The 20265-nt window shown below is 49.7% G+C and overlaps 1 protein-coding gene across 10 annotated transcripts in view; it reads right to left on the reverse strand.

The window, feature by feature from the left end:
* The window catches only part of PLEKHA7 (pleckstrin homology domain containing A7), a 211352-nt gene that overhangs the window by 28397 nt on the left and 162690 nt on the right, over positions 1 to 20265 (reverse strand). For all 10 annotated transcript variants that reach the window (XM_070473430.1, XM_070473434.1, XM_070473429.1 and 7 more), the window contains 4 exons: positions 17811 to 18278; positions 8549 to 9071; positions 7726 to 7812; positions 4917 to 4970 (listed from right to left, as the gene is read on the reverse strand). In XM_070473430.1, the coding sequence (XP_070329531.1) occupies positions 4917 to 4970; positions 7726 to 7812; positions 8549 to 9071; positions 17811 to 18278 (1132 nt within the window). The remainder of the gene's footprint in view (positions 1 to 4916; positions 4971 to 7725; positions 7813 to 8548; positions 9072 to 17810; positions 18279 to 20265) is intronic.

Raw genomic sequence — 20265 nt, forward strand, 5'->3', positions numbered from 1 at the left:
GTCTTACCAATGACGCCAAATGCTTCCAGCTCCTTTGAGGGGCCACTCTCCCCACCTGCTAAGACTGGATCTCATCTCTGCCTCCACTGTGGTGATCATCCAGGAGCTTTAAAAAAATATTGATGCCTGAGTCCCACTCCAAGAGAATTTGGATGTAATTGGTCTGTGGTGGGGCCTGGGCACCGGGATTCCTAAAAGCCCTTCTGGATGAGTCTAATAGGTAGCCAGGAGTGGGAGCCACTACACTAAAAAGGGGTTCTTAAACTCAAGCATCCTTCAGAATCACCTGGAGGGCTGTGAACATACAAATTTGCTGGGACCCATCACCAATGGTTCTTACTAAGCAACTCTAGGGTGGGACCCAAGATTTTGCATTCTGACAAATCCCTAGGAAGTGCTGATACTGTCAATCTGGGATCACATTTTGAGGATCACTGCTTTGAAACCATGTTTCTCAGCCACAGCTACACATGAGAAACACCTAGGGAGTTTTTGTTTCTTTCCTTCCTTTCCTCCCATTCTTTCCTCCTTAAAGGGTGATACCTGAGTACTACCAATTAAATCAGAGTCTCTAAAGGGTAAGACCCAAGCATCCATATGCATTTAAAAAACTCACCTGGTTGCTCTAGTTCATGACCAAGGTTAACAACCTCTCTCCAGAATAACAGACCTCAACTTTGTGTGTACAAGAATCCCCCCAGAGCTTGATTTTTAAAAACATAGAATTCTGGGCATCATTTCCAGAGATGCCCAGCATCCTCCAGACCTACAATTTTTTAAATCAAGTTCCCAGGCCATCCTGAGACAGATGATGTCCCAGACCATGACTTAGGAGACTCTGCTCCGAAAACAGACTCTGAACAGAGAAGCCCCAATCTCAAGCACAGTCAGAAAAAGTCCAGAGACCAGGCACCTGGAGCCACTGATAACGTCCCTCACCAGGGCCAAGAGCCCCTCTGAGGCTGATGGCAACTGCTCCTCCTAATGTGGCTGCAGGTACCCTCTCCCCACCTCACTTTTCCAGCTGTGCTTTCCAGTTACATAAAAATAATTCAAACTGTCAATAACTGCAAACCGTCACACCTGCTTTTTAGGCCTGGCTCAGGTGTAGGGTTCTGAAGAGCAGAACATTAATGCCAAAAATACAACTCAGTGAATACAACTTCAGGGCAGGCTAAGTATCAGTACATGGCACACGGGAGAAAGGAGGCAGGTGTGAAGTTAGTCACAGGGTTTGAATCTCAGTTGCCTAACTTTGCAGAAATTACCTCTCTGGGTAGTTTGATTAGTGTGGTGGAATAATAATTCGTATTTGCCCGCAGAGGATTTAAGTGAGACAATGAACATCAGGCGCACAAACAATGCCAGGCAGGAACAGACGCTTAATCAACGTGAAATCCCTTCCACCCTGGCAACACCAAGTAAAATGCCAGGGAAGTAAACATTTCCGAAGAACACTAACACACAGTATTTTTAAGACAGTGGACTCTGCTTCTACTTGGTCCTTTGGCACCCCAGAAGGAATGCTCACTTTAGGAGATTGGACTCCACAACACGTGGGCAAGCACACACCACCAACTGGTTCTGGAAGCCAAGCATCAGCTGATGGGACATGGGCGCAGGATCCTCAACTCTGTGGCATTTGGGATAGAGACATGGGGGACCATAGGCCCACCTGGTGGGGGCAGGGAGACTGTCTTTCTCCAGAAAGGCTTAGCTCTCCTCATGAGGACCCAGGAGGAACCTCTCCCAAGAAGCTGGTCACAGCAGGGGTGTGAAGAGCATCTCCACGCCCAGGTTGGGCTACGCACCCATTCAGATGTCAACCTTTGTGAAGGTGACTCACAGCGCAAACCCCGGCATCTTTCCCCACACGTGCTGCTGGTATGCCAAGTGTCTCTCACCTGCTGGTGCTGTCACTGGGGGATGGGTTCTCTAAGAGGAGCTTAGCAACTGGAGTAACAACTCTAAGAGCAGGGAAGTGCTGGCATCAACACAGCTGTTCTCCATGACAAACAGTGACAATTTCCAATCACGAGCTACTGTTTTGGTCACGCACATCTCCTAGCTGGTAAAGACAAAGGATCCACCTTGCCTCTCTCTATCACATCATGCACATTTCCTGGCAGAAAAATCCCAGTTCAGGTCCATAAAAAACCTCATGCCTTTGGGTCCACAGTAGTAGAGGTGGTATTGTAAAAGCAGCCGGCGGTAGGGGGTTTAAGAGCACCAGTTTCAGAGTCAGTGCTACACCCAAGTACACAGTCCTCAGTGACTACCTACACGGCCTTGGGACAGTCGTTTATTTCTTTGAGGTTCGGTTAGTGAAGACTATAACGCCACCTCCTTTATAGGGCTACTTACAGGGATTACTTAATTGAAAGAAGTGAAGTAATACATGGTGACTGACAGGCATACCCTCTGTGGCTATTCAGCTTCTGTGGGGAGTCAGGACTCACAGGGCCTTCTGGCTCTGCTCCATTATTCTGTGCCTCAGTTATCCCTTCCCTCTCTCTCAATCCCTTTAGCTCAACGCAGGTTTGATCCCTGGGTCTGGAAGATCTCCTGGAGGAGGCCATGGCAACCCACTCCACTATTCTTGCCTGGGGCAGAGGAGCCTGGTGGGCTGCAGTCCACGGGGTCATAGAGTCGGACACGCCTGAAGACACTTAGCACACACACTACAGTCTGTAAACAAACCTTAGCTGGAGCTTCTCTCTAGGACCTGCTGTGAGATCAGCTATCCCACACAGACGGTAGTCAGAAGACAGCTATTCCTGTGACTCTAGCTCAGGCACTTTATTAAGTTCCCTTGCACCATGCACCAAGTTCTACAAGGTACGCTTGTGCTGCCGTGAGCCACGCCTCTCCCACAGGCCCAGATAACATCACGGATGCTCTACAAATATTTCTGTGTGGCCTGCATGGCCCCGGAGTCGGAGTGAAAGAAGAACTGAACGGGGGCACGGTGAGGTCAGGGAACAAGGATGTGGAGACACCCAGAGCAGGTGGAGATCAGGGGCTGCTGATCCTCATTCCAGGTCAGACAGGGGAGGTGGGCATGGTGGAAGGACCTGCCCAGGATCAGAGTACTGGAGGCTGGGCTGGGTTGCCCATCTGGCCCACACCACCATGTCGGACCACTTGCCATCCTGAGGCCTGACTGCCGCCACTGACAACACTCACTTATGTTCTGCGTGACCTAACAACCACATAAGCTAGAAGACATCCTGGTTTTGAGAGGACCCTCTTTGTTTAGCTCGTCTGTGAAAGCCAAGTCCAGGAACCTGGACAATCTGCCCCCACGTCCCCCAAGCCCCAGCCACACCCTGACTCCCATCATTCCCTTCCCTTTAATTTCAACCAACCCAAGCCCTCTGGTTCTTCAAGGCTCCAGACACATGCCGCCTCCTCCAGAAGCCTTGCCGACACATCAGCCCACAGGGATCCTCACTCTCTCAGATCTGAGCACTGAGCCAGACACGTCTTTATAACCCCCTTGGCATAAATCTGTGTTATTTCAGGATATTTTCTTTCCCCAACCCAGAGCATATGGAAGTTTCTCAAGGGAAGAAAGCCTCAGTTTTTCTCTTGCCTCTCCCCCAGTTTCTCCGAGCTGGGTATAGCCCAAACGCTCAAGTTATTAACAGATAGGCAAGTTAACTGAGCGATTCCTAATCAAAGGACTTGATCTTGCCTCAGAGTGGGGAGGCCTCTCATCTGCTGCCTGAGGACCCAGCATTCATAGTCCTGCTTCTGCCAGGCTGGATGACGAGGCGGGGTTAAAAATAGGTCAAGCCAGGTACCCTGGGGGCTGAGGGAAGCATGCCCTTGTGGCTGCCACCTAGGTGTCCTCCCTTGGGGCCCCTTGCCCGCCCTCTCACACCCACGGTAAATTAAAGGTCACATTCCTTCAGTCTGTGTCCTGGCTCGGGCATAAGAAGTGCTTTTCTCAGTGGGAGCTTTTGGAGAGCTGTGGGAACAAAACAATAGCTGCTCTCTTCCCGGCAGAATGCCTCTCGCGTCTCCAGCAACTTGCCCAGCTCTCTCTGTGCTCTGGAGGTTGATTTAGAGCCTGAACTCCATCACCTACAGGGAGGGGTCCGGTGTTCATCTCCTAAACACGGGTGGAAGGCCACAGTACCCCTCAGGGCCTCAGGATTCCATGTGGTCCCTGCTCCCCCAGCAACAAAACTGAACCATCGGTGCCTGAAAACACACGTCAGGGACACCCTGTGAACCAAACCCACCCCCACCCTACTAGAGGCTCTGAAGAAGCAACTCGGTATTATTTGGAGAAACCTTGTGGTTCTAACCAAGGACAGGAAGAGACCAAGAGCGTGTGCCTTCATTTTGTAAACCAGAAACCTGACAGCAAAATTCATGAGAAACTAAGAGCCCGGAGTCTGAGGTTGTAAGAAATAAGACTCTTCTGAGAGGGACAAACTTCTGGTTATAAAACAAATAAATCATGGGGAAGTAATACACAGCACGGTGACTATAGTTATCAATACTACATTGCATATTTGAAAGTTGCTCAGAGAGTAGATCTTAAAGGTTCTCATCACAGGAAAAAAGAATTCATAACCAAGAATGGTGATGGATGTTAATCAGACATACAATCACTTCCTAATACATACAAATGTCATTTCGTTGTACATCTGGAACCAACACAATGTAATATGTCAATCATATTCCATTTTAAAAGTAAAATTTTCAAAGTCACAGCAACCAAAGAAAAAAAAAAAAAGCACCAAAACAAAACTTCCCCCTTCCGATTCAGACAGGAGACATCTTCATTTGAAACCCAGATTTACAAGACCTGCAAGGCCTCTGGCTTTGGGGCTGGTCTCCGATGAGGCTGGCACTCTCAGAAAGGTAAGCGCCAAGGAAGGCAGACCCCTGAGGCCACTCACCTTTAGATCCAGGTACTCCAGGTCTTTCTTCAGCTGGAGGTAGGTATCGTCAGCCTTCAAATGAAGCAGAGAGAGAAAAAAAGCCAGTTATGAAAACCCAAAGGTGTCCATTCCTCAGGGCTTCGAGAGTGAATCATTTACACGGTGCAGCTTCAGGGACAAGAGACCACAGGAGAACAACACGTCCGAGCCACAGAGGAAGCACAAATGTCTCGGTGCAGCTCAGAGCCCCTCAGCACGGTGGATCTCACGGGGCCACCATGTGCGGAAAGCCAGCGTGCCCCCACCACGGGCTGGGGACAGTCTGAGAGGGAGGAGGGGGCCAGCACACATCTCATCAGAGGGCTAGGACAGCAGCGCAGCTGAGGCGGAGGTGCGCTCCAGACACAGAGCTAGAGGGGTCTGCCTGGAAGAGGACATGCTACGTTCCAAATCTGGCTGTCAGACCTCTGCACTGCGCAGAGGAAAATGACCCCTGATCGGTGCAGACTGGTGCCTGGAAGAGGCATGGAGATGACGCAGGTGACCCAGGGAGGTCCCCTTAAGACCTTGTGTTCCAGGAGGATAAGCACCTGAGGCTACATAAAGTCCCCTGGAAGTTCTGGCTCCATTTGCTCAGCATGGAGTCAAGTTGGCTGTGCTGGGAGCTAGATCAGGCAAACTGACCTGCCTGCGTCATCTCTGACAGTCTGTTGAGTTCTTCAGTATAATGACCAGAAGCAGTGAGAATAAGGAAAAGACTCTCTGACTCCCTAGAACTGGTGCTTTCCATGTAATGGGTCACAGAAGCTAACTGAGGAAGAGGGACTATGAAAGCTTCAGAAAAACAGTCCCGGCACTTACTCAGCCAGCTCAGAGGCCTGTCAGCAAGCCAGGGCTGCGAGGGTGGTCTGGGTTTAGAGCTCTGATGTAATAACAACAAAAACAGGGACTTCCCCACTGGTCAAGATGCTGTGCTTCCACTACAGGGGGCATGGGTTTGATCCCCAGTCAGGGAACTAAGATCCCAAAAGTTGTGTGATTAATTTTTTAATCCCCCAAATTAAAAAAATAGACTACAGGCTTGCTGAAGTATTTTTTAAGAATAAATAAATAATGCTAAATGTTTAGGCAGTGCTTTAAAGCATAAGAAGGCCTTAAGGACCACGGCCAGGGACACCAGTGGCTTCCAAGTTCTTATTTCTGACCCTAAACTGTCTCCCCACCCATTCCTACTTCCTCAGTCAGCCCAGTTCCACAGCAGTAAGATGGATAGTGCCGAGCAATGTTATTAAAAAGTCACCCAAATTCACAACTTAGGGTTTTTGCATGTGTTGCCTTAGATTCATTTTTCCAGACATTTCCTGAGTCCTTCAGGTTCCACTAAAATAGGACAGGTAAGGAAGGTGACAATCCCTCTCCCTCCTCATCTGTCCTCTACCTACTTCTGTGCAGCGGGGAGGCCAGCCTTGTGTGGACCAGCATTTTCTTTAGGATGATGTTCAGGATGCCCAGGAGAATGACTGCCTGGCCACTCAAGGAGCTTGCCTGCAACCCCCCATGTCGTGGAAACACTGTGCCAGACAGGACCTGCAATTCGGCTCTGGCCCTGCATGCGCCTGACTGCAGGATCCTGGGCAAATCACCTTCCCACCTGTCTCACCTAACCTGTCCCAGGTTACTGGGGAGTTCACCAGGCTAAGGGGTGTGAGGATGCTCTGTCAATCAGCAGGGCACTGTCCAGATGAGAGGGTATGATGTCTTCTCCTTCTGGGCTGACACACACCTTTCAGCATTACCAGGCATGCCCAAGGTGGCAACAAGGGTGACAGCCAGCACAGCTCTTGGACATGACCACACACCAGCCTGGCAATCACTACTTGCAGGCAGAGAAGCCACAGTCCAGGTCCCTCACACCCCATGCAGCCTCCCCCGCTGCTCCCAAGCACCAGGGGCGTGGGCCCCAAGACGGCTTCACGGTGTCTGACAGTAGCATCCAGAAGCGAACAGGCAGGAACAAGGGAGAGAGCCAGACAGCAGGACAGACTAGAGCAGGGGCACGACGGAGCACAGGCCAGCATGGCACTCCCTGGTCCCCAGGATGGCCCCCAGCCCTGAGAGGGCCCACCAGCGCTGACCTGGCAGGAGGGAAAGGTCAGCTGGTGCTGCAGTAACTGGCCGATGGCGAAATTTCGCACACTGGCCAACCTGGCCTGGTGCTGCCGTAACTGGGTGAGAAGCAGTGAGAGCTCCTCCAGCTGCGGGTGTGCAAGACACATCGTGAGGAAATGAGCCACCACGGGAGCACGGCGCTATCATTACTCTTCACCCCGCTGCCGGGGCAGCACTGATGTGACACGGTAAGTAATTATGGCACTAATTCTGTCATTAGGACAAATAAAGGCACTGGCAGAAAGGGGGATGCAGGAAGTAGTGTGTATCAGGAAACAGCCACCAGCAGTGCAGCCTCACCCAGACTTGAACTTTGAAGACAGGGACCTCATCAAAGCCAACGCAGGGAAGAAAGGAGAGATGCCAACAGGCAGGGAAAGGCAGGTGGCTGGAGAACACTGCCCCAAAAGAAGACACACCACATCCTCCTCCATTCCACATTCTCCTCCACTTTCCCCAAGTTCTCCCGCCGACCTCGGGAGGACCCAGTCCTGGCAAGACAGGCCTGGGAAGCTCATTTGACTTCTCTGAGCCTCAGTTCCTTATCTCTAAAATACAGATTGCCTCTGACTGGCTCCTGGGAGAACCCTGATGAGACGAGCCCTTAGCAGGCGGGATCAGTTCAGTCACCCAGACCGAGAGAGGAGGCGCTGCTTACCGATTTTCCGTGTAAACTGGGAGCGCTGACAGTGTGGGTCATGTAGCCCATGGAGGGCATGGAGCGTCGGTCCACGTGAGAAGAGTTCTGCAGGAGAGGAGACAAGACATCACAAGGGGAGCCAGGCAAGGCGGCGGGGCCGGGGCAGAGCCTCTGCCACTCACCACCGTGGCAGCCGAGCCAGGTCAGGGCCCCTCTCTCAGCCTGACTCTTCATCTGTCTAACGCAGACCCCCACCTTCCACACTGGGTCACGACAATGCCTAACTGTGACAGACCCTCGAAAGCCCAGCTTAAGCCGGGTTCTTAAAAATAACTGAACTGGTTGAACACAGACATCTTTCCCTGACTTCAAAGCTGAAAGGAAGTAGAGTTTGAGTTGTGTGACCCTGTGCAAGTAACTTCACCTGTGTGAAATGGGCACACAGGGATCTCCTGCTTTCCAAAAATTTGTTATATGCCACTTTGATTTTACAAAAGACCTACCTTTAGTACCTGTTTTTTGATAACTGAAATCCAAGGGAGATTTTCGCTTTTACAGAAAAAGGTAATTGCTTCTTTGCTTTAGGCCCTCTTGGCTTACAAAAGGTTTCACAGGAATGCTCTACCAGCAGAGAGCAGGACACCTGAGGAAACAGCACCCACCTCACAGGCCTGTGGCTGAAATTAAAGCCTTCAGTGCCGCACCCAGTGCTACAGTGCAGAACTGCAGGAGGGTTACCTAGCATCGCCCTGTATTGCTCCAATTCGTGTTCAAACCACGTGAAGCTCCGGCACCATGAGGCTGGCCGCCGGGCGGCTTGGCAGGGCCTCCAGAGTCTCACCTTGGTGGCGGGGCCCCATGCCTTCCTGGGAGAACCCCCCAGCGAGATGTCTACGCTCCTCCTCTGGTCCGGTGGCTTCACAGTGACCCTCTCTGCCGGCGTGTGGGGCCGCCGGGGTGGGAAGGCCCTCGGGGGTCCCGGGGGAGGGAGGTCGGAGGGCGACGGAGGCACGGAGATGGAGCGGGGCACCTCTAACATGCTCCTGCTCCGGCCCTGCTCGGCGAACTCCGGGGAGCCGGCGCAGATGGGGGCCGTGGGGCTGCCGTGCCGGAACTGCTGGCGCTGCTGCCACTCGTAGAGCTGCCAGACGGTGCCATCCCGGTGCGCCCGGCGCTCCTCGCTCGACATCTTCAGGTGGCTGGCGCGGTCCTGCGCGTACTTGTAGTCGCTCGGCAGGTTGCGGGGAGGGGGCGAAGAGCCCCCCGAGGGGTGGCGGCTGCTCCTCGGAAGGGTCTGGTAGTTTTCTGGGAAGGACAGGTGCTGGCTGGGACCCTGGCGAGGGAGGGTCTGCTCCGGGGGCAGGCTGGGGGGAAGGAGAGGACAGGTCAGGGCCCCGCAAGGGGTCTGCGGGGCAACGCCACAGAGCCGGGCCCTGAGGGAGCCCTGCCGGAACCCCAAAGAACAATCAACGCAGACGGCCGGCACTTCAGTCACTTCCTCCCAGAGCAGAGCGCTCCTAAACCACCTTCTCCATCAACCTTGCAGGGTCAGCCCCCTCACCAGGCCGACTTGGCCGCTTCACTTCCGGTGCAGCACAATTAACCTGCCTCTCTCCCTCTCTCTCTCTCCCGCCATCGCTCAGCTCCTCCCTCGGGTGTGCTGGTCTCTAGGAAACGCCTCACAGTTTCCTCCAGTCACCAAGATGCTCCCGGCGCCAATTTCTGAAGCTTCTTAAAGGAAGTGGCTGGCATCAGTTCCTTCCTTTCCCCATCATTCTAGTCCAGAAACTGATTAATGACTGCCTCCCAGACAACTCGTCTCAGTTGGTAAACAATCCGCCTGCAATGCAGGAGACCCCAGTTCGATTCCTGGGTCGGGAAGATCCCCTGGAGCAGGGATAGGCTACCCACTCCTGTTATTTTTGGGCTTCCCTGGTGGCTCAGCTGGTAAAGAATCTGCCTGCAGTGCAGGAGACCTGGATTCGATCCCTGGGTTGAGAAGATCCCCTGGAGAAGGGAAAGGCTACCCATTCCAGTATTCTGGCCTGGAGAATCCCGTGGACTGTATAGTCTATGAGGTCGCAGAGAGTCGGACACGACGGAGTGACTTTCACTTTCACTTTTCAGACAACTTGGAGACCTTTCTATCTAGTCTCCCTGTTGTACACAGTCAGCTGCTTGGATCCAGTCACTCCTGTGCTCCAAAACCATCAAGGGTTCCCTGCTGCTTATGAAGCAAATTCTAAACCCCTTCTCCCGATACCCACAGCTCTCTAGCACCTGACCTCAACCCTCACCGTCCTGCTGTTTTCTCACTGCTCCTCCTAACCAGGCCAAGATCAAATCAGGGCAAGTTGAGCATCAAAGGCCCAACACTTAAAAAGGCGCCCCCTCTCAGTTGCACCCCTGCCTCACCTGACCTTATCCGGCCTCCTACATACTTGGGCAACTTGAATCCACTGGCTGTGTGATCCTAGGCAACTTACCTGACTGCTCTGCCCTCAGCTTCCTCACCTACAACCTGAGGAAGGAACTACTTGCCTCCTAAGGCTGAGCTGAAGAATGAATGAGACAGGCAGAGACTGCAGGCTCCATGAGACGCAGACAGTACTTTCACCAGTAGGTGAGCCCTTCCAGCTTTTCTCTTATTCTCATAGTACTGTTCCTCTTTTCCCTACTTGCATGGGCTCATCTTGCCTACTGCCAACTTTCACTCATTCTTTGGGACACACGCCTCTTCCACAGAGCCCTTCTGCAATGCCACAGACCTCGGGGTTCCTGCCCTGCTCTGACCTAGTTACTGTAGGGTCTGTAACTTTTCCAAGGTCCTGAATTGATGAAACCTTTTCCTACTTGTAAGCTGTCTCTTCCCCAGCCACGCCGTAAATCCTTGGGGGGCAGGAACTGTGTCTCACATTCTGTGGTGCTGTCCACGGTCTGAGAAAGTCCTGACGCATACCCAGGACATACCCTTCAACAAATATTCCGGCACACAAAAGCTGGATAGGATCATGAAAACCACTATCAACCAGCCATTTTATTTTCTAAAAGAAAAATTGAGCAAGAGGCCAAGTAGAGGGTTTTATTAAGCCTTGAATTTATTAAGCCAGTCTGAGGCAGCATGATGTAAAAAGGACAGGTTTTTAGAATTAGGCCCAGGTTGGAATCCTGACTCTGCCTTTATCAGTTTTATCTAACAAACCTTTATATTGTGCTTACAAGGTGCCAGACCTTGTCATAAGCCAATCTACTCACAGCATAGTCCAGCAGCCTCAACACCACCTGGGAATTTGTTAAACAAGCAGGTTATCAGGCCCCACCCAAAATCAGAAACCCTGGGGCTGAGGCCCAGCCACCTGTGTTTTAACAAGCCCTCCAGGGGCTCATGTTAGAGAAATGCTGTTCTGTGTTTAAACTCACTGCATCACTTCCTACCTGTAGGACCTCAGGTTAGTATCTTTTATGTCCTCACTCTCCTTACTGTAAAACGGGGCTCATAAGAACCATTCAATAGAGTGTTGTGAGGATTTGAAGTAGTTGTCATTCAAAAATGGTGACTTTTGGGACTTCCCTGATGGTCCTGTGCCTAAGACTCTGAGTTTCCAATGCAGGGGGTGCAGATTTTGATCCCTGGTTGGGGAAGTAAGATCCCACATGCCCCATGGTGAAACCAGAAAAATAAAATAGTGACTTTATTCTCTTTTTATTGTTACCTTTGCAATTTGTTGTTGTTTAGTTGCTAAGTCGTGTCTGACTCTTGCAACCCCCTGGAGTATAGCCCACCAGGCTCCTCTGTCCATGAGATTTTCCAGGCAAGAATACTGGAGTGGTCTGCCATTTCCTCCTCTAGGGGATCTTCCAGACCTAGGGACTGAAGCCCTGTCTCCTGCCTTGGCAAGTGGATTCTTTACCACTGAGAAGCCAACCTTTGCCAACTAAGGAAGGTGATTTTAAGATCTCTTTACAGGCTCCTCGAGCGTGTCTGCTTGCCACCAGATGGCAGGTTTGCTATGGATTTCTCAGAGAGGACTGTGAGGAAGGGGCAGTGTGGCAGAAACCAGGCCAGGGGCTTCCCCCTGAGAGTTCTGACTGTACTAACCACCGTTTCCTCCGCCTGAAGCAAAATGCAAACTCTGCAAAGCACGTCCCAGCCCTGCTCACCCCGTAAACCCCTTTAGTCTGGCGCTGCAGCCCGTTCCCCACGCTTGCCTATGGCGTCCAGGTGGTCAGAGCCCCTTTACCCACTCACTCACACAGGGCAGTGCCCCAAAGCCCCCAGCTCATCCTCTAGCCTGTGCCCTCTGCTAATACACTGCCTGCCACCCCTTCAGTGCTGGCCATTGGAGGGGTAACTCCAAAGAGCCCAGTGTAATAGCAAGTCCCAGTGTCAGAGGCCAAACCACCACTAACAGATGGTAGGGGGAAGAACACAGTGGACAGGGTTGTAAGATGAGGTAAAGGTCCCCCGGGAGCAGGGAGGAGCACCCAGAGCAGCTGACCTAAGAGCAGACCCATTTGTGGACCCCAACCTCAGCCTTATCCAAAAAGAAGACTCTACACCTCCTGCCCTCTGCCATGGGCCCTCCCTGTTCCAAAAGGCATCTACCTACATATTCTGATACAGTCCCTGTAAAACAGTCATATCCAAATGTGAAATCAGTTCTTATAACCAGATACTTATGCAGCAGATGGCCCTCACCTGAGCTTCCACACTGACTGCACAGGCCTTTCACTTTTCCTCGTGGTAACATCTGCATCCCTGACCCTGCCCCCACCCCTGCCTTTTATTATACAAGTATGCATTATTTTAAATACTAGGAAAACATGAAAGGCTAGAATTTCAAATCAACCTCATAGAATGTGGTAAGATTCTAAGGTTGTATCAGTCTGCCCTTGCAAAACACCATTCTAAAGGAGTTTAATAAAGTGAAATATAATAGACACCTTCATGTACTGAAAGAACTGTTAGAAATAATTCCTTGTGAGGTCTAGAGTCGCGAATATGAGATCACATTACAGTTCAAATAACCCTCCTTGCCAAGCCCAAGGTGCTCCAGCTAATGAGATTAGCAGAGTCTCCATCATACAGAGCATGGATATCCCTATTCTGTATTTTCAAATGGAGAAGCTTCCTTCATTAAGCAGCCAGATCTACTTATTACTTGACTGTAAGAGATTATAAAAACATCAGTAAGGGGAAAATAAAGATAACTCTGATATGTAATATGCAATCCCTCTCAGATACACGTGAATAATCAAAGACTGAGTGCTCTGTTGACCTCAGAGGCTGACAGCTTCCTTCTCCAAGGGTCCTCTTCAACCCCGAAGCCCACCGAGCACTGCTTCCACCACAAGGCTGAGATTCCACTCACTCAGTGCACAATGACCTCCAAGGCCAGTGAGCTGTTTTCATCCACAGACCTCATGTCTGCCCCTTGGATAAGAATGGCTCCACGTCCTAGGGACAGTCCAACACCTTCCCCGACCACCTTCACCTCCTTGCAGTTGGCTTCCCATCCTTTAGCTCCTTGCTCTGCCCCCAGCCCCCAACACGTGTAGCAGAATAACCTAGGTCTGTGGGCTGCCAGGCACATTTCACAATCGCAACTTATAACTGCACATCAGGTGCACAGCTTTTGAAAGTCATTTCTACATCCCCGTCACAAAGGTTTATCACTGTCCGTGCCTTCTTTCTGGTTCCCTTCTACCTTGCCCTCCCAGTACCCTGCCTTCTGACCTAACTTCAAGACTCCAGCTCTATTATGAAGGTCCAGCCACCTAAGGTCCTTCAAGCAGCTCCGTGAAACCGAAGGCCTCTGCTACTGCATGCAAGTCCAGCAGAGACTGACGTTTCAGATTCTCCTTCCAGGTACCCAACCTCCTCAGAAAGCACACCTAGGAAGCAAGCTGCTGACTGGACTCGTTCCAAATGAATCCCCCCTCACCATACCCCAGTTTTCCTCCTCCATCTCCTACTAGACTTCTTTAAGCAGTCTCTGCTTTTGCCCACCCCCTGGGACTGAAGATCCTCAGGCTTCTGCCGTTGAAAAGTGAAAGTCACTCAGTCGTGTCTGACTCTTCATGACCCCATAGACTGTAGCCCACCAGGCTCCTCTGTCCATGAGATTCTCCAGGCAAGAATACTGGAGTGGGTTACCAAGCCCACCTCCAGGGGACCTTCTTGACCCAGGGATCAAACTCACATCTGCCAGCATCTCCTGCATTGCAGGAGGGTTTTTTACCCACTGAAACACCAAGGAAGACTCAAGTCTGCCGCTGGTCCTCTGCTACTGTTTCCTCCAAGCCAGTTATTCTCAACCCTGAGCGCACGTTAGAATCACCAGGGGTAGGGGGTATTTTGAAAACTCCTGATGTCCAGGCTGAAATTGGGATCATTAGAATCAGATTTCCAGGCAGGGGACATGGGCCTCAATAAATGTCAAACCTCTCTCATATATTGGTATCACCTGGAGATAACTTTAAAACAGACGGATGCCCTGACCTTGCCCCAGACCAAAGAAAGCAAAATCTCTTGGGCAGGGCCTCAAATGACCAAATTGTGCAGCCAGAATTGAAAACCAGCTGCTTGAAGCGTTCAACCCTGGGTGATCTCAACTACTGCCTGGCATCAGTTACCACCTCCATGGCAGTGACTTCCAAATCTCTCCCTAACCTGAACTCACATTCCCTAGAACTCACATTTCCACATGGCCATTCCACAGGTACCACATTCCTCTTCAAGCTTATTCCTCTCTCCCATGCTCAGTACCACACCTAGCTATTAACCAAGTCAAACATTAAGGTTAACCTCAACTCTATCTGTGGCCCTCCTCACTTTCCAGTCCTGGATAAATCAGTTCACTAAGCCCTGTACCTACCCAATCTCAGCATCCATGTATCCTATCCATCCCATCCTCACAATCCTCACCATCTTCACTGCTTTCATTGAGGTCTTCCTTGCCTCCTACCCAAAACATGACCACTTCACACTTGACCGTGTTCTTTCCAGACTCTACTCCACTTAACTATCTTCTATATGGCCACCAGAGCAAGGAGTTAACGGAACACAGTTTTCAGAGATAATATGAGGGTGGGGAAACAGGGAAACTTTTGGCAGGGGCATAAACTGAAATAACACTGTTGAAGGTCAATTTTGTAAAAGCAATCAAAATCGAAATCACATATATCCTCTAACTTAGTCATTCTACTTCAAGTAATCTGTTCTTCAAGTATACCTGCACTTATTTGTAAAGACAATTGGCCATGGACATTGACTGCAGCATAGTTTGTAATAGCAAATGTTAACAATCAACCTAATTTTCCATCAACAGAGAAATGGTATAAAGATCACTGTAGATGAATATAATGCAATATTCTGTACCATTTTGAATTAATAATCTAAATCTATATATCTGATATGGAAGGTGAGCCAAGATATATTAAAATATCTGTAGATTCACTGGTATATTAAGTGAAACAAAGCAAGATGAAGAACATGGATTTTGTTTTGTTTTTAACACAGTGGTTGGTTGTTGGGGAATAGATCTAGGTTTCTGAAAGAAAATAAAAGGGCACTTATTTTTTAGTATTTACCCATTGTTATTATTTTGATTTCTTACCTTATTAGTAAATTACCATTTGAGGGCCCTGAATAAAGGGAGATTTACACATCTAGCTCTGAGTTTAGTGATAAATTAGTAATGAGTACAGAGAAAACTATGGTCCAGCAGTGAATATTTATATTTTACATTATGTAACTATGTAAAAATTGACTAGTGATCTAAATAAAAATTATAACTATATTATAAAGCTGGAATAAGAGTAAGTGTGTTTTTGGAAAGGAAAGGCAGAGAGGGGAATAAGAGACTTAAATCCTTACTTTCTAGAGTAGAATGTCAATAGCTAACTAAAATTGAAAAATCAAGAAACCAAGCAGTATAAATATCTTATTTGGAAATACAGAGATAAATACTGAAAACTACTAAACAAAAACTTGACTGTGTAGTCTCATTTTGGATGGCAGTACATCAGAATCCCCTGGGAAATTTCTTCACCATGTACATGGGTCTGCTGTGTTAGAACTGGGAATAGGTAAGGAGTACCTAACCTTAAAATTAGGTAATTAGATTAGATTAAATTAGATTACCTAGTCTTGAAATTCTCCCCAGCTATCCTGATCCCTCTTCCTGCCAATACCTTTCAAACCACTGTCCTAAATATTAAAAGCTATCACACCACACTCCATTTTAAGTTCATCAGTGGCTTTTACCAGGCTTCAAGATTAAATCCAGACTCTTCATTCAGGCTTATCAGGGCCAAACCCATTCCCCTCTTCTCTGCTTCTATTTCTGATTTCTCTTGCTTTTACCTGCCCTAGTCAGTCCCATACTGATTTCAGTTCCTAAGAATTGTTATATATAAGAGGAAACAGCTAACTTACCATGAGTGGCTTCTGCCTGACACACCATTTCCTCTGTTGGATCTGCCTTCTGTTGTAACACAAAGTGCCGGGATACCACCTATGCATTCAGGGCTCCCCATCAACATGTCCAACCAGATGCCAAACCTCCACACCACAATCCACATCCACCTGCTTTCCAGACGTCTCCCCCACTGGAGATCTAATAGGTTCTCAAATTTAAATGTCTAAAAGGGAAACCCTGATTTGCCCCCCCCAAACTTGTTCCTAAGACTTCTCCATCTCAGCAACCACACAGAACAAATTTTGTTCAATTCAAAATTTTAGGGATCATCCTTGTTCCTCCCTTGCTCTTATTCTGCACATCCAATTCATGGACAGGCTTTTCTGTCTCAACCTTCAAAATGTACCTCAAATTTCTTTCTTTCTGTTTCCACCATCACCAGGATGTCACCATACTGGACTATTGCAACAGCCTGTTCCCTAGGCTCTGATCTTTGTGAATCAGATTACACCATTTACCTGTTCACAACCTTCCAGCAGCTCCCCCTGTTGCTCTTTCAAATAAAATCCAAATTCCTTACCTTGGAGTAGGAGGACCTGCACACAACCCCTGCTAGTTTCCAATCTCACTCAGCAGCAAAGTCACTCAGAACTACCTCCTAGGGGGTCTGCTGAGCCTGGCACCAAGAACAGCAGCTTTCCCCTATGTGTCCTAGGGCAGAAGCTGTTTTCAATAAGACACAAAATCTGATCAAACAGAACTGACACCTGGTCTGTGTCAGGAGGGAACTGGACAGAATCTCAGCTCTAACACCGAGGGCTATCCTCATCTGACCCACAACAAGGTCGACCACCTGCTCAGGGAGCTTCTATTGTGAGTTCTCCACCACTTAACCTCACAGCAGACCACCTGGATCAGATTACAGACTTTCTGAATGGACCACAACTTTGCTGTCTTGTCTGCAGTCCGAGGCTTGTTTTAGAAGCCTGAGGATGGTGAAGGGGAGCTGGTGTCTTCACAGTTTAGACAACACACAGTGGCTTCTTAGGACACTGGGGAAGCTGAGTGACCCTGAATTCTGCACGTTCAGAAATGTGTCCTAATGAATCTAAAATTATAAAATACAGACAGTGCTTTGCAAATAGCAGGTGATGTCTTCCCTCTAAATAATTAAAACCACTTCTTGAAGGAATGGGTACAATAAAGCCGAATGTCAACAGTGCCTGAGCACTTCCCACACCTGGAATTAAAAAGGGATCTCTATTTACTCTTAATTGCTAAAACTGTATCCCGGATAAAGAGAAGTAGCGAAGTAAGAGGAGAAGACCAATTACTATCTATAAGCGGACAGCCTCATGGCATGCTCCCTGGGGCATGGGGAACCCCACTCCGTATATAATCTCGGGTGAGCTTGGCAGGCTCACGGACAGGCTCTGAACTCTGCGTTTGCCACTGATCTGTGTGCCCCAGGCAAGTTCCCTTACTCCTCCAAGCCCCAGTTTCTCTGTTTATAAATTGAGGCTCTTACCCTTCCTTGCAAGGTTGTTGCAGGGATTTATGGAGATAATGGGATAAAGAGTTTAAGGCCAGCTCATACCCAGCCTGTGCTGGGGAAGTGATAGTTACTGTCACGATGTTATTACACTCGCTAGCAGCAGCGATCCTGAAGCTGTTACTGACCTCCTGCTGTCCCCCTTCTGGGCCTTTGCCCACTGCTCCACTTGGGCCAGGCTGCTCTTCCTCTGGCTGTGCTTCTCAGGGTTGGTCCTGGAAGGGAAGGCCCGCTGGTACCCAGCAGTCCCATTCTGCTCTCCCGGGCCAGACGTGACAGGCAGCACACCGTTCCTCTCTGCCCGCTGGGGCTGAGCCTGCTGGCCTCTAGGGCCGCTGGGTAAATCCACGAACAAGGCGTCCTCTTCGACTTGTGAGTACGGGGACCTGGCCTTGTTCCTGTCCCGCTTGCCCTCCAGTGGGTCCCTGGAGCGGTACCGGTCTTCCTCCTGCTCCCGCCTCTCGAATCCAAAGGAATCCTCGTGGCTGCGATGAGGACAATCCCTTGCATGTCCAGGTCCCACGCGGCCACACTCTCGACAGGACTCTGCGTGGTTGGCCTGGGGGACCGCCTGCCGCTCCACCTTCTCCGTGTCCCTGCAATGACAACAGCACGTTCAGCGCAGCCCAGACCGGAAGCCCTAGCTAAGACTCACCAAAGAACACACTTTACACTCCAATTAACCCCAGGCCTTTGCATGGGCTGTTGCCTCTGCTTGGAGCCCCTTTCATGCCTACTCCCTTATGCTGCTGGCTTAACTTCTATTCCTCTGGGATCTGGCTTAAATGTCACCTCCTCCAGGAAGCCACCCGACACACAGTCCCAGTCTAGATCAGGATCTCAGCTGACTCCACTATCAAACTAATCACACTGGACCATGACTGCGTGTTTACTCATCTAGTACCCAAGTAGGCTACGAGCTCCTTCAGGCCTGAGGCCCAGCTGGCCAGCCATCATATGCCCGGAACTTCCACATAATGATGGTACAGAATAGGAGCTCTATAAACACTACTGAACAAACAAATAGTATATGTATGACAGTCTCATGCCTTTCCCTTCTGCTGTTTGTCCACCTGTCTGTCTGGGGCAGGTAAGCTTGGATAGAAAACTCCTGAGTCTAGGGTCTCCCCCGCTGGCATCCAGCACAGCCCAAAATACAATGAGCAGTATAATTAACAGTCTTCCAAGATGTTGAGTGAAGAGTCAGCACAGCAGTCTCTCTATATGACCACTTATCTGTCTTGTCAAGGAACTGCTCAAACAGGAATGTAAGAACACTGACCTAAAAACAATTTTCTGCAGTATTATTAGTCAGATTTCAGAGATAAGGAAACTGAGGCACAGAGAAGATAAAATGATTTGCCCAAGACCATCCTGCTGAGAAAAAGAGGCACCAGGGCTTAATTCCAGGCAGACTGCAGAGTCTAAGCACTGGAGCCGTGACTCTCTATTGCCTCTCCACCTGTTTGTCTATGATCCGCACACATGCAGGCCTGGAGACTATACAGGACAAGGGGGTAGTGGTGACAGGTGAGGATGTGGGCTGGGGCTAAAGAGCTTCCAGGGCATAGAGAAGAGAGCCTCTTTCATGGCCCCTCTCCCACTGGAAGCTGCCTCCCTCCCCACTCCTTGGGTCCAAGATGTATCTGCATTCTCATTACTTGGAACCAGGGACACAGCAGCAGCTCCACAAGCTTAGGAGAATTTAGACTGAGGAGGCAGGGCGACACACTCCAGCCTAGCTCAGAAGGACCAGAAAAATTACCAGGGACCCTTGGACAGGCAGCCAGTCGACTTATAGTGCTTGGTAAAAAGGTCCTGGCCTTGATGTCCATCACTTCTTGAAATGGCCAAGGCTGAGGGTTCAACAGAAGAACGAACAACAGAGGTGCTGCTGCATTTATATCTCGATGGCCAGACCTCAGGTGTCCTTGCAACAACCTCAGAACTTCAGCTACCAATAATCAGTACAGATTCAAGGCAGAATCCATCCAGTCAGGGAGCTGGTTAAAATGTCAATATAAAGTGGAAATACACCCCCTAACACAGGTCTACTTCCTCATGTGTGCCGGCCTATCAGCCTTAACACAGGCACGGAAACTGAGAAAAGCACTCTCATGCCTCATATCCGTGCACGTCCTTGTGTGCTGTGCGTGCTCAGTCATGTTTGATGCTCTGTGACCCCATGGACTGTAGCCCACCAGGCTCCTCTGTCCATGGGATTTTCCAGGCAAGAATACTGGAGTGGGTTGCTATTTCCACTCCAGATGATCTTCCCAACCCAGAGATTGAACCCACATCTCCTGCAATTGGGAGGCAGATTCTTTAATACTACACCACTTGGGAAGCCCCATGTACTCATTACTTTTCCATGAAAGCCCAAAGCTTTTGCGGGGAAAGAATAAGCTTCTTTGGACTTCCTCTATCCATCACGAGGAGACATCTTTCCCCCATCTCCCACCCCTTCTGCTAACAGAATTTGAATTTTCATTTGGGGATCATCCTACCCCACTCTCAGTACTTGTAGTTTAGGTCCTGCTGACTCTACTAGTCCCTTTCAATCTGAGGCTCCAAGTCTCAGTG

Source organism: Odocoileus virginianus, chromosome 10 (assembly GCF_023699985.2).
Source record: "Odocoileus virginianus isolate 20LAN1187 ecotype Illinois chromosome 10, Ovbor_1.2, whole genome shotgun sequence".
Classification (NCBI taxonomy): Eukaryota; Metazoa; Chordata; class Mammalia; order Artiodactyla; family Cervidae; genus Odocoileus; species Odocoileus virginianus.